Raw genomic sequence first — 14,219 nt, forward strand, 5'->3', positions numbered from 1 at the left:
TGCTTGAACTTGGGAGGCAGAGGTTGCAGTGAGCCGAGATCGTGCCACTGCACTCCAGCCTGGGTGAAGGAGTGAGACTCCATCTCAAAACAAAAAAAAAAAAAACAAAAAAAAGAAAGGGAAATCAGTCACAACTGTGGAGGTAGACAGTAACCCCTGGAGAACAGGACCCATTTCTATCTTTATCAACGAGATTTAGTGCGGTATCTCTGGGGATTACTCAATAAGACTTGGAGTCTAGTCTTTGGATTTGAGAAAACACTAGAAATGTAGTATTGTCTTGTGATTTTGTAGTTAAGCCAGAGTTACATTGGAAATCTCTCTGAATTTGTTGGTAAAGCTTTCATACCAGGCTTTTAAGGTATAAGAAAACTCCTACGTTAGAGTGGCAGCAGAGTTCTCAGTAATTGAGGTTACCATTGACCTTGTGTACCAAAATCTGTGCCAAGTCCTGCTGGTGGGTGGCTGCCAGGATTTTGAATGAAGGCTCCAAATATGCTTCCTCCCTGCCCGGATCCTGCTGTAGTTTGCAGATTATTATTTTGGTATGTGTTTGCTTAATAAAGTAGGACCTTAATCTTTATAACTAATTCAACAAACATTGTTGGCTCTTTTGTTATGTCAGAGACATTTTGTTGGACACTGGTGATTCAACTCGAAAACAATATGACATCTGCTTTCAAGGCATTAGAGCAGCAGCTGTCAGTGTCTCCTATCCTTCAGATCTGTCATAATTTATCATTCCAGCTAGTTCCAGGGACTTTCAATGGCCAGTATCTGCATTTCTGTGTCTGAAAAATCATGGAAATTGACCTGGCTCACTCAAGGGACAGACTGGAAATGCTGGGAAATTAATACCCCCCATAGCAATCCTCAGCCAGAAGAAGTACCCTAGCTCCTTCTTGGAATAATTCTGAGAAAATGTCTTTACATGGCTTGAATGATGTTCCTTTTATTAGCTTCCTTTCCTTCTTGTGTTACTTCTCCACTCCTCTATCTTTGTTTCCTGTGCTTCTCAAATAAACAACACTCAAATCCAAGATCTGCATCTATGGGAACCCAAATAAAACAGGCAATCTCAGCCTAATGATAGAGATGGACCTAAAAAGAAATAACTGTAATATATTTAAGTAATGTACTAGTAGACTCCATACAGGACACTGTGAGAGCACAGAGAAAGGTCATGACTGTTTATTGATAATGCTGGCTTTATTGGACAAGGACCATTTAAAATAATCTTACCTCTTCGTGCTCTCCAGGCTCACTGGTATCTATATTTTCATTTTCCTGTGCTTTTTCTCTTTGCTCCTCAATTTTGAGGTGATAGGCAATGGATTGAGCTCTCTCGGCCTCCAGAAAGGCCTGGCTTGGGATGAAGTAGTCATCACTTGCACTGTGCCTGGGGCCATCATTGCCACCATCATCGCCATCATCACCACCATCATCATCAGCTCCATGATTTCTGGGCATGGTATTACCACCATCAGTAGGTTCCATGAGCAGAGCCTCAGAAACAGTCTTTTCATCTATCTCTTTGTGGTTGCTAATAGCTTCCAGGCCAGTTTTACCCTCTTGACTCTGCCATTCAGTTTCTTGAATGTGCTTATTGACTTTTGATGCATTTTCCTCTTCCATTTCTGCATTGGAGTTATCTTCTTGTTCTTGGTTACCCTGCTCAAATTCATCCTCCTGCATCTTGCTTACTTGAGTTGGTTGATCAGACTCTTCCAAAATATCATCAGATTGGGTATTGTCTTCCTCATGCTTGCTGTTAGCATGCTCCCTGGGCAATTCTGTCTTTCTTTCTTGGTTATCATTGTGGATACCAACTTCACCCAGCTCTTTTTCTTCTTCCTCTTCTCCATTGGAAATATTTGGATCCTGCTCTTGGTTTCCTTGATCCCTTAGGCCTTGGCTATGTTTACTGCTCCTGTTCAACTGATGATGTGAATAATTTCTAGGTTGTTCTTGGTTTTCCTCTCTCTTTGTGATACTTTCTTGTTGGTTAGAATCTGTGAAGGAACTAACACCAGGAGCAAAAAAATCACTGTTCTCTGAGAGTTTTTTCTCCTGAGGCTCACTCATATCTTCTTTTATGTCCAGTGTGCCTTCAGTTGGTGCATACTCCAAATTCACACTTAAGTCACCGTCACTGTCCTCTTGATCCTTCAATCCCAGCTCTTGGCTAGAACTCTTGCCCTGTTCTGCTGACTGTTCGTCGCTTTCCTCTTTTGACTTTAGTACTGATGATTTTTCAGCCTTAAAAGAAAAAAGTTTATTCTTCAAACAAATGATAATGTAACCATATTTATGCCTAAGGTAACGTTTAATATTCATTATTCTTTTTCTTCACACACTATCACGTAAATATGTTTATAATATTCCTCACACTCTGTAGCCACAGGTTTAAACTGAATTTGGATTCTATAAAATGAAACAAGTATACAGCAGCTCAGCCCAAGTAGTAAAACTCATTAATCCTCATGATTCTTCTAGTGATTAGAGACAGTTGAGGTGATCATCATGTTTTAAAAAAATTAAACTGAGACATAAATGACATAATCTCTTTTACCATGCTTTGAAACTAAGACCTTTGGAGAATTAAAAAATTATATTAATATAAAAGATGCTACTTTTACCTTATGGTGGGAATGGTCTTCTGTGGATACTGCTGTTTCTTTTTCATTTTCTTCATCTTCAGCCCTTAAACCGGGGATTGCAGTATTGTCGGGTGCCACCGTTTCAGCAGTTGGTTTGGAATGATCAGGTAATAATCTTGCATTTGTCTGAAAAAATTAAAAACTGGTTTTTGTTATTCATGTCTGGATGCTAATTTACAAATTTGCTAGTTACTCTTGTTGTCATCATTATTAGTAGCAATATACTTCATTTATACCAACAATTTAAAAATATTCTCTAGAGTTTTTGAGGATATAAGCAAATGCCTAGAACAGAATGTTAAGTGGAAGCAGAATCTCAATTGTGTTTAAGAAAAAGTTATTTGTGCAGAGACTAGGTGAAAATAAAGCAAAATGCATTTAAATAATGGTAACTTTGAGTTTTGAAATTATTTTCTGTGTTTTTTAAACTTTTGCAAAGCATTTGTACTTTACAATTTTGGCAAGTGTTCTTTAGCAGAAAGTTGAAGTCAAATAAAATTAACCATAGGATATCATATTGTACATTTGCCTAATTTAAGTACTCACTGATAATTAGCAGAAAAATTTATAAACTTTTTATCAATATTTATTTGATTTCTTAATGCCATTGGCCTTAACGTTGATCAGGAAATCTTAATAAAAAACAATTTAAGGGCTGGGCGTGGTGGCTCACACCTGTAATCCCAGGTCTTTGGGATGCCGAGGTGGGCGGATCACCTGAGGTCAAGGGCAGGAGTTCAAGACCAGCCTGGACAACATGGTGAAACCCCGTCTCTACTAAAAATACAAAAAATTAGCTGGGCGTGGTGGTGGGTGCCTGTAATCACAGCTACTTGGGAGGCTGAGGCAGGAGAATTGCTTGAACCCTGGAGGCGGAGGTTGCAGTGAGCTGAGATTGTGCCATTGCACTCCAGCCTGGTTAACAAGAGCGAAACTCCATCTCAAAAAAAAAAAAAAATTAGAATTAATTCAGACTGTGAGACAGGGCACTAAGCCTAAGTAGAAAAGGGCATGTCTGAAGTAGTAATTTCTGTTAGAGGGATGGTCCTATTTCTAGCAAGATTGGAGACTTGGATAAAGAGCTGGGCAGTGATGCATGATGGGGAAGTTGAACAACTGAACTTGGAGGTAAGAGGCCTCCATTCAAGTCTTGCTGCTGCTATTTACTTTCTATCTGTGGTTTGACAGGTCATTAATATTTTTTATTAATTAAAAATATTAATAAAATTAATTAATTATATTAACATTAATTAATTAACTCCAGCCTCTTGCCCAGGGTGGAGTTCAGTGGTGCAGTCGGCTCACTGCAACCTCTGCCTCCCAGGCTCAAGCCACCCTTCCACTTCAGCCTCCCCAGTAGCTGGGACTACAGGCACCACCATGCCTGGGTAATTTTTGTATTTTTTGTAGAGATGGAGTTTCACTATGTTGCCCAGTCTGGCCTCGAACTTCTGAACTCAAGCAATCTTCCTGTCTTGGCCTCCCAAAGTGCTGGGATTACAGGCGTGAGCCAACACGACCGGCCGAGGTCATTAATTTCTACCCTGCCATCTCTCAAGGTGGCAAGAAATATCAAGTGAGCAGAAATATCAAAATAAGGTTATGTATAAAAAATGTTATAAATTTTAAGGAGTTGCCCAGCTGAAAATTACTATTGCTAGTACTAATGTCACACCGTGTTAATAATATAAACTGGCCAGTATCTGAGGCAGATATTCACTGTGGATCTTTATTAGAGAGATACTCTGGACACTAAGATGGCATATCCAGGTGTAAGTATGAAACTGAGATTCTATTTGGATTAACTTATTTTTATTCCATTAGCAGGTCCTGTAGTGCTGACTGTGTAATATAAAGAAAGCCATGGAGTACAGGATTTATTTTTTATTTTTTAATTTTTTTTTGAGACAGGATCTCGCTCTGTTGCCCAGGCTGAAGTACAGTGGCGTGATCTCGGCTCACTGTAACTTCCACCTGCTGGGTTCAAGCAATTCTCATACCTCAGCCTCCTGAGTAGCTGGGATTGCAGGTGCCTGCCACCATGCCCTGCTAATTTTTGTATTTATTTATTTTTTTAATAGAGACAGGATTTCACCATGTTGGCCAGGCTGGTCTCGAACTCCTGGCCTCAAGTGATCTGCCCACCTCGGCCTCCCAAAGTGCTGGGATTACAGATGTGAGCCACAGCTTCTGGCCAAAGTACAGGATTCATATTAGGTTGGTTTGCTCTTTTGCTTCTTATCTCCTTTTCACCTAAGATGGGTAATGAATTTGAAAAAGTTTATAAAGAAGCCTTAAAGAAGGGGGAAAAGGAGAAAGAATGGTGGCCACTTTGGTAAGCTGCCAACAGGGGGCATCACAGAGGGCAATGGATGGGGGAGATTTTAGGCTTATTAGTGGAGAACTGGTCACTCTCTCTCCCCCTCCATCCACCTACTGCCCAAGCAGGAAGAAATGCACACAAAAAATCGCAGCTCTTTTACTTTCAGAAATATTCTGCAATTGAAATTATGTTTTATCATTATGGGCATATTTCTATTTATTTAACATGCCCTCTGGAAATCTATTTGGAATCTCCCAACTACACAGAATCCATTTACATCTGGAGAATTCAGGCAGGCAGGGAAAATGATACAAATTTGTAATAGGTCAGTTCTATAAGAAGATACTTAGCTTTCTAGCAGTTTGGCTAGGTTTACAAGATATCAAATTGTCCCAGAAAGGAAACATCTGGAATGTGTCTAAATGCAAGTGTGTCATTCAAACATTTGGTTCAAACACTTTTTTTGTTTTTTGAGACAGAGTCTTGCTCTGTCACCCAGGTTGGAGAGCTGTGTGCAATCTTGGCTCACTGCAGCCTCGACTCCCCTGGCTTAAGGGATCCTCCCTCCTGTGCCTCCCAAGTAGCTGGGACTATAGGCACATGCCATGGCACCTGGCTAATTATTTATTTATTTTTTGTAGAGACGAGACCTCACTATGTTACCCAGGCTGGTCTTGAACTCCTGGGCTCAAGTGATCCTTTGGCCTTGACTTCCCAAAGTGGTGGGATTATAGGTAGGAGCCACTGTGCCTGGCCCAAAGACACTTTTTGATGTTTATTTACATAACAGCAACAGCCATAAGGACAAAGCACATTTTCAGGAGAAAACAATGGTTTTGTGGGAACTCCTTTCAGTGTTGAACATTAAGTTGTCCCACTTTTGTAATTTCAGGGTGTAATGTATAATTTCAGTTAGAGTAGCTCCATACTACTTAAGCATGATTCCTGATGGTGGGCATAAACTCTGTCTTCCAAGAACAGCTTGGTCTGGGTGCCATGGAGTTTGTTTTTGCTGACACATTTGTCAACCAGGAGCTAGCCAACAACTTATCCAAAAAGCAAGGACAGAATTTTAGACCTAGAGAGGAAGGGAGGAAAGAGACAATTGAGAAATTGCTTTGTCTATTTAAAGGAGGCTGATTCCTCCATTTGGTGAAAAAGAAAAAAAAATGGCACGAATCCTTTGGTTTAATGAAGGATTACATGAATCATTTGCGGAACATCTCCAGTGGTCATTCATGCTATGGTTTCATTTGTTTTTTAACTTTCAGTTTGTTTTGAGGCCACTGACACGGTTTCAAATGATCTGATTTGTGTACAGCTGCTTTATTGCTGTGCAAATGGGGCCAATATATCTGACCATGAAGAAGAGAATATTCTAGTCCTGCCTACTGTCAGCATACTTGCTTGGACAGCCTCCCAAAGATGAGTTAGGAGCTGATTTATGATTACCATATCGTTTCCTGCCTAATTCATTGGTTTCTGTTTTCATTATAGACTCTCAAAATTTCTCAGCCAGCATCTATTTGATCTTGAAGAAAATGCTGCTGGAGACTGTGGATATGCACCCTAAGTATTTTTTTTTTTTTTTCAGACGGAGTCTCGCTCTGTTGCCGAGGCTGGAGTGCAGTGGAGTGATCTCAGCTCACTGCAACCTCCGCCTCCTGGGTTCAATTGATTCTCCTTGCCTCAGCCTCCCGAGTAGCTGGGATTACAGGTGCCCGCCACCATGCCCGGCTAATTTTTGTATTTTTTAGTAGAGATGGGGTTTTGCCATGTTGGCCAGGCTGGTCTTGAGCTCCTGATCTCAGGTGATCCGCCCATCTCAGCCTCCCAAAGTGCTGGGATTATAGGTGTGAACCACCGCACCTGTCCTAAAATCTTGGGTTTATAATAACAATGTGATGAACTTCCCTGGGAGAATTCATTTCTTCCTGTCTCTTGTGTATTTGGGCAGATTCTATGGCAAACAAACTGATAGCCCAAACTTTCTGCTGCATATTTATTGCGTCCTCTAGAACCTGATAGTTCTAAAAATTTTTTTAAGTACCTTGAGTTTTCCAGTTATTTGTTTATTACCTGGGCAATAAAGAATATAATTAAAATAAAAAGAGAATTTCAAACCATTATATAAGAACATTTTCTTTTAAATGGAGGATTTCTACATTAAATATCAGGAGAAAGAGATGTAATAACAGAAGAAAGGAAATTTACCGGGATTGCAGCTGCAGTTCCCAAGAGACATAGGAAAAAAAGCCCAGTCTTCATGCTTTCCAGATCTGTGAACCAAGAAGATAATTATCAGTGGCAGGAAAAAGTTTCCTTATGAAAAACTGCAAGATAATCTTAGCAAATACTGAGCTTGATATTGTCCTTGGCATATAAAAGTGATTTCTATCTTTGTGGATTAATATGTCTGAAAAGACAGATTGATGGCAGTTCTTACTCAATTGCATACCTGTGAAAATTACTCCCTGACTTTTTGGTCCAGCCATGTTCAGCAGAACCTATCTCTGTTTATGACAGTACTTCTTTGAGTAAAGACTCTGTGCAGATCTCAGGTCTTAAGATTTATGAGTATTCATAACAAAAAAAAAGTCATGAAATGAAGTAATATGGTATGTCAAGGTTGAGTAAAAACACACTGCCTGTTTAGTGGTAAAGAAACACATTCATTCAGTGAAGACTTTTAGTCATACAGCACTGCACTGCCACAGAGTCGTAGACCTACACGGTATTAATGTTCATCTAATTTAGAGGTTTTTACTGGCAATCTGTGAGTTGGGGGTGGCCTACAGATAGGTTTGGTTTGGTAGGCACTGTGCATTTTAAACCAGTATTTTAAATTCCAGAGGTTTCATGTCAAAATCCAAATTTCCAGTTTCTCTTTAATCATCTGACCTCTTAGCAACAACAGGCCTTCATGACAGCGGTTGGCTGCATCTGAGTTGAGACTGTCCTCTGTAAGGGATGCTGGGGTTTGTGCTCGATCTGTCTCACTTTTGGTATTTGCCTTTCATTTGAGTTTAGTTAGTTCCAAACGAACTCTTTAAGTTTAGAAATGAGACAAGTGAGGCTCAGAGAGGTTAAGTAAGTTGTCTCCAGATGAACTCTGGGTCTAAGGCTTTTCCCACACACCAGTTATATTATTGTGGTTCTTAAAAGTAGTGGGCAGCCTACATTTTTTTGCAGGATATCCCTAAGTCTGGTAGTCTGACCTCCAGCTGGGATTAGGGCTACAGTTTTTAGTATCTAGTAGAGGTTTTATGGATCGCCCAGAAATACTAGATGACTCCTTTAAATTATTTTTTGCAAACATAAACACATTCACAGAATTTTAAATAAGACTTTGAGGTTTATAAAGAAACTGAGCAGTTTCTTCTGCTACTTATCCCAATATTTCTAAATAATATGCTTAAATGGATATTTTAAAATATATTAAATATTACTCTAGGGATTTAATATTGCAACAACTATCACTTCACACACACGCACGCGCGCACACACATACACACACTTCTCTTCCTCCTTTCTCTTCCTAAAATAATTTTATCATAATTGTTGTTTAAATTTTTATTTAACATTCATGACAATGTAAATATTCCTCACAGCTGAACCAAGTAGTAATTTCATGTGTTGAACCACACTGACATTTCTTTTCTTGAACGATATTTTGGTTTTGTTTTCATTTAGAAATTGGCTTCCTTCTAAAGCTTTTTACATACTTTTTTGTGCTCACATCACTTATTCTTCCTGAATTTTCCAACAAAATTTAAAATTTCCCCTTAATATGGTAACAACAATAACAACAACAGAGCAACATCAACAACCCCCTAAGGAAATCCCTTGTGTCCATTTCCCCCCTTGGAAGTGGCACTCCCAGAGCCTCGGAGTTCTTGCTTCCTTTAGACTGGTGTATCCCTGGCTGCTGTGCAGCTTTTCTCCTGGGGTCCATACCTGGGGTCACCACACCCTGGTAATCCCCTTTGTCTTTTTTTTTCTGTTTGATTTCTTGCTTCCTAAGTCCCATATATTTTTCTTTCTTAGTTTTCTCCCTCATTTTGATGAAGCACATACTCCATAAGTTTCTTGAGAAACCATACACAGGAGACAGAATTTTTAAGGTATTGCATATTAGAAAAAATATCTGTATTTTACCATTTACTTGATACATAGTTTGACTAGATATAGAATTCTAGATTGGAATTTTTTTTTAAAGCATTGGTCTATTTTCTTGTAATTTCCAGTGTTGCTAGTAAGAACTCTGATGTGAGTTTTTCCCCAATGTTTTTATGAACACAGTATTTTTTTCTTCTTTATGGATGCTTTTATGTTTTTACAGTTGGCCCTAGTCTTCTGAAATATTACCATCTCTGCCTTAGTTTGGATACTTTTATATTTACTTTAGGAACTCATTAGGCCCTTTGAATTTGGAAATTTTTATATTTCAGTTCTGGGGAGCATTTTATGTGTTAGTTCCTTAATGATTTTTGCCCTTCTATTTTTTGTCTTTTCTTTCTGGAATTTATATTAGTTAAATATCAGAATTCCGAGGTTGATTCTCCGATTTGCTAATCATTTTTGCTCTTCTCTTCAATAGTGTGTCTATCATTCTAGGAAACTTTCTCAATTTTACCTTACATCTCTCCTATTGATTTTTTTTTTTTTCCTAGAGATAGAGTTTCACCATGATACCCAGGCTGGTATCAAACTCCTGAGCTCAAAGTGATCTGCCCGCCTCAGCCCCCTAAACTGCTAGGATTACAGGGATGAGCCACTGTGCCTGGCCTCTCTTTTTGATTAAAAAAAATTATACTCTTATACTTCATTTTCTTAATTTAATTTTTAAATTGACAAATAATAATTATACATATTCATGGGGTACATAGTGATGTTTCACTACATATAATGTATAGTGATCAGATAAGGATAATTTGCATATCCATCACCTCAAACAGTTATTATTTCTTTGTATTGGGAACAGTGCCTTTTTTCTAGCTATTTGAAATATATAATATCCTACAGTGGTATAGAGCACTAGAACTTATTCTTCCTATTAGCTATAGTTTATGTCCTTTAACAAATAGCTCCCTATTCCTTTCTTCTCCTCACCCTTCCTAGCCTCAAGTATCCTCTGTTCTACTTCTTACTTCTATGAGATCAACTTTTTTCATTTCCATATGAGTGAGAATATGCTTATATACTGTTAATTTTTTATTTCCCGAAGGCTTCTTTTTAATATTGTCCTGTTCTTTATTAGTATGACATATATTCTTGTCTCCTTGAGGATATTAATCAAGTATTTTGAAAATTTCCTCTGCACTCTGCATTTTCTGTTTCCTTCTTGTTCCTTTTTTCTCCCAGTTAGTTTGTTTTGATCTTTGTTTTTCATGTTGAAAGCTTTTCTCTAATGTCTGATGTATTTGGCTGTCCATTAATAGTTAGCAGTGAGTCACTAGAAAGCCAATTAGAACGTTATGGACAGGGCTTGGAGGGCTTCCAAAGAACAGTTCCATGGAGCATTGGAGGGCTTCCAAGGAGCAGTAACCTGACAGTCTTGATGGGGCACCCCAAATGTCATTGTCAGATATTATAGGGAGATTTTCTTTCTTCTAGAGGAGAAATTCATACCTCTTACCTTGGGAAGCAAATATAAACCTGGTTGCTAGCATTCTGTGAAATGAGTGAAGAGACTGGAGTTCTCTCAGTGCACACACTGATTTTTCACTTAGTCCCTAGGTTTCTGTATGGCTCCACCTCCTACCTGACATTGTGCTTACCCTGAGTGCAGAGCCAGAGGATAAGCTTCTTCCTGTTTGTGTTGTAACATGGAAGTCCTCTGGCTGTGCAGGCAGGAGGAAGGATCTTGAATCTAAGAGTTAATCTGATAGGCTTTCAACCAACACTCCAGATTTCAGCCTCTATCCTCACCCTGCCTGCCAAATCACCTGATGCCTCCAATTCTGGAAACTTGCATGGGTTCTTCAGTGTGAATGGCTTCTTTCTTTGTCTATGGCATCCTTCTCTGCAGACTCTTAGGTTTAACCTTTCCCTGTTCTAGTCAGTCTTCCATCTTTTAAAGATGTGTTGACACTTATCTTCTTTGTCTCCTCTTCTTTTATCTTAGTCACTGTGGGTCTATATTATTACTATTCTTTTGCTATCATTATTCTGGAATTTTAGCACGGAGTGGCAACATATGTATATGTTTCATCTCCATTTAACAACAGATGACTTCCATTTCATATTTTCTTCATATTTTCCTCCATCATTATCATCATCATTTTTAGTGTGACACATAGGAATTCCTATGAGTCTTTGGTTCTAACTCAGCAAATGAAGTTTTTTCTTTCTTTCTTTCTTTTTTTTTTGGTGACAGAATCTTGCTCTGTTGCCCAGGCTGGAGTGCAATGGCACAATCTTGGTTCACTATAACCTCTGCCTCCTAGGCTCAAGTGATTCTCATGCCTCAGCCTCCCAAGTAGCTGGAATAACAGGCATGTGCCACCATGCCTGGCTAATTTTTGTATTTTTAGTAGAGATGGGGGTTTCGCCATGTTGCCCAGGCTAGTCTCGAACTCCTGGCCTCAAGTGATCCACCTGCCTCGGCCTCTCAAAGTAGCAGCAAATGAAGTTTTTATTGAAGAAAACAGGGCTATAGCATAGACTTCCTCATCATGTTAGGAACAAGAACACATTTTTACCTGTCTCACTATTCAAATCACACAGGGTGGGCCACCTGGACCAGGGAAGAGTGAGTTGGAAGAATGGAGAGTAAAGCTGCACATAGAAAGTGATTTGGTATTGTGTGTGTGTGTGTGTGTGTGTGTGTGTGTGTGTGGTGGAGTGGGGGTGGGAGGGTTGAATCAGGGGTGTGGGAGAAACTTAAATCATTTATAACCTTACTAGTCTGGACTAATCAATTCCCAGTTTTAATGAAAATGACATGTACTTGGAGACTCAAGTATAATTCTTCTAAGTGATCCTTCTGAAAATGACTACATATAACAAGGAGAAATTTAGAATATTAACAATGGAATGCATGTTTACTTTATTTAGAATGGGTAATGGCATATAAAATATACTTGACATTTCTATTGCCATAGTGCTTTGGGTTTACCAAATAAATTTACAAATGGGATATTACCTTATTTGATCTTTACAACAACCCCAGGATGTGGCAGATGAAGAACAGGCCTAGAAAGCCTACAGTGTGACATGCTGGAGGTCACTGAGCTCTGTAGAAGGGGAGCTGGGATTGAAGCTAGGTTTCCTGGCTCCTACTCCAGCTTTTTTCTAGCTATTTTGCAAATTCTCCATTTTACCTCTTACACAAAGGTGTAAGGAAGGGGGACAAAAACTAAGAAAATCCCCAAACAAACAAAAAAACCACCATTGTGACAAATTGAGATTTCACTTTGAGTTTGAGTTTTTAAACAAAAAGTTCCAAACATTTTAAGGAGTAAGATGGCATGTACTTGGCAGAATGCACTTCTTTGTGTTGAAGGAAAAGGCTTATCTTAGAAGGCTGGTTGGATTACTTGATATTGAAAGTTTCTTTCAATAAAACATCTTATGGCCTAAACAAGGCAAAAAGCATAGGAATTCAATTTTCCATGAAAGAAAAATGTATTTAAGTAAAAACATGGAGCAACCTCCCCCTGCTGTCCCCAAACTCTAATACATCGAAAAGCACCTTACAATGAGAAAAGCATTAAACTGTCAGGAGAGCTGGATTCTGGCTCTAGCAGTGTCCCTGACTGCCAGGAGACCTTGGGAAAGTCACTTGCCCTTTCTTAGATACAGTTTTCTCAAGTGATGAACAATGAAGAGTGAGACCTAGATGATCCTCTAGCCCTAATATTTTAGGATTCTAACATTGGAAATAATTCCATTAATTGTATGAACCCTAAATTGTTGCTATCTTTTCCCCTTAAACTACTAAACCCACTAAAATATATTCCATGATTTTTATTGTATTAAAATAAAATATTTCATATATAGTAATTCATGCTTAAAGTAAATATGTGGACTCTATTAGCAATGATAATTTAAAACATTCTATTCTCTTAGTGAATGCTAATTGTAAAGAATCATTGAAAAACGTAGTTTCTTTCCTCTACATTTTAAATTCAATGTTTACTTATTTATTCATTTATTCCACAAATATTTATTAGATTTATGGAACTATAGTCACTTATATTTTGTTTTATTTATTTATTTTTATTTTTGAGACAGAGTCTTGCTCTGTTGCTCAGGCTGGAGTGTAATTGCAATCATAGCTCATTGCAGCCTCCAACTCCTGGGCTCAGGTGATCCTCCTGCCTCAGACTCTCAAGTAGCTGGGGATATAGGGGCACACTACTAAGCTCAGCTAATTGTTTGTATTTTTTTGTAGAGATGGGGTCTTGCCATGTTGCCCAGGATGGTCTCAAACCTCTGGCTTCAAGCATTCCTCCTACCTCAGCCTCCCAAAGTGCTGGGACTACAGGGATGAGCCACTGTGCCTAGCCTTATATTTTAGATCAGTATGTCATTACTATTCTACTGGTTTTGAAACTATAGAAATACAGAATAGTATGACTTAGTGCAGGGTTTCTTTATCTTGGCACTGTTAACATTTTGGCTTGATGATTCTTTGTTGTCGGGGGGCTGTCCTGTGCATTGTAGGATGCTTAGCAGCATTCCTGGCCTCTGCCCATTAAATGTCAGTAGGGAGCCCCCATCCCCCACCAGCTAGGGACAACCAAAAATGTCTCCAGACATTGCCAAATGTTCCATGGGGGGCAAAAGCGCCCTGATTGAGAACCATTGGTTTAGCGGAAGCAGACTGGTGCTTTCAGATTAGAGAGACATGCATTTGAACTCTGGAGCAGCATTTGCCATCTATATGATCTTTGGCAAGTTACTTAGCCCTCTAAGCCTCAGATTCCCCATCTAAAAATGGGGATAACATCTGTGATGGTTAATTTTATATGTCAACTTGACTAGACCATGGGATGCCCAGCTATCTACTTAGACATTATTCCTGGGTGTGTCTCTGAGGGTGTGTTCTGAAGAAATTAACATTTGATTTGGTAGACAGAATAAAGCAGATTGCTCTACCCAATGTGAGTGGGCATAATTAAATCCACTGGGGACCTGAATAGACCAAAAAGGCAGGGGAAGGGAGAATTCCCTCTCTCTCTCTGCCTATCTGTTTGAGTTGGGACATTGATATTCTGCTGTTGGATTGG

At 39.0% G+C, this 14,219-nt stretch overlaps 1 protein-coding gene across 3 annotated transcripts in view; it reads right to left on the reverse strand.

Annotated features, from left to right (window-relative positions):
• The window catches only part of SPARCL1 (SPARC like 1), a 56,119-nt gene that overhangs the window by 18,889 nt on the left and 23,011 nt on the right, over positions 1-14,219 (reverse strand). For all 3 annotated transcript variants that reach the window (XM_054485188.2, XM_054485189.2, XM_054485190.2), the window contains 3 exons: positions 7,198-7,262; positions 2,640-2,786; positions 1,243-2,259 (listed from right to left, as the gene is read on the reverse strand). In XM_054485188.2, the coding sequence (XP_054341163.1) occupies positions 1,243-2,259; positions 2,640-2,786; positions 7,198-7,251 (1,218 nt within the window). In that variant the 5' untranslated portion in view covers positions 7,252-7,262. The remainder of the gene's footprint in view (positions 1-1,242; positions 2,260-2,639; positions 2,787-7,197; positions 7,263-14,219) is intronic.

Source organism: Pongo pygmaeus, chromosome 3 (assembly GCF_028885625.2).
Source record: "Pongo pygmaeus isolate AG05252 chromosome 3, NHGRI_mPonPyg2-v2.0_pri, whole genome shotgun sequence".
NCBI classification, from domain to species: domain Eukaryota; kingdom Metazoa; phylum Chordata; class Mammalia; order Primates; family Hominidae; genus Pongo; species Pongo pygmaeus.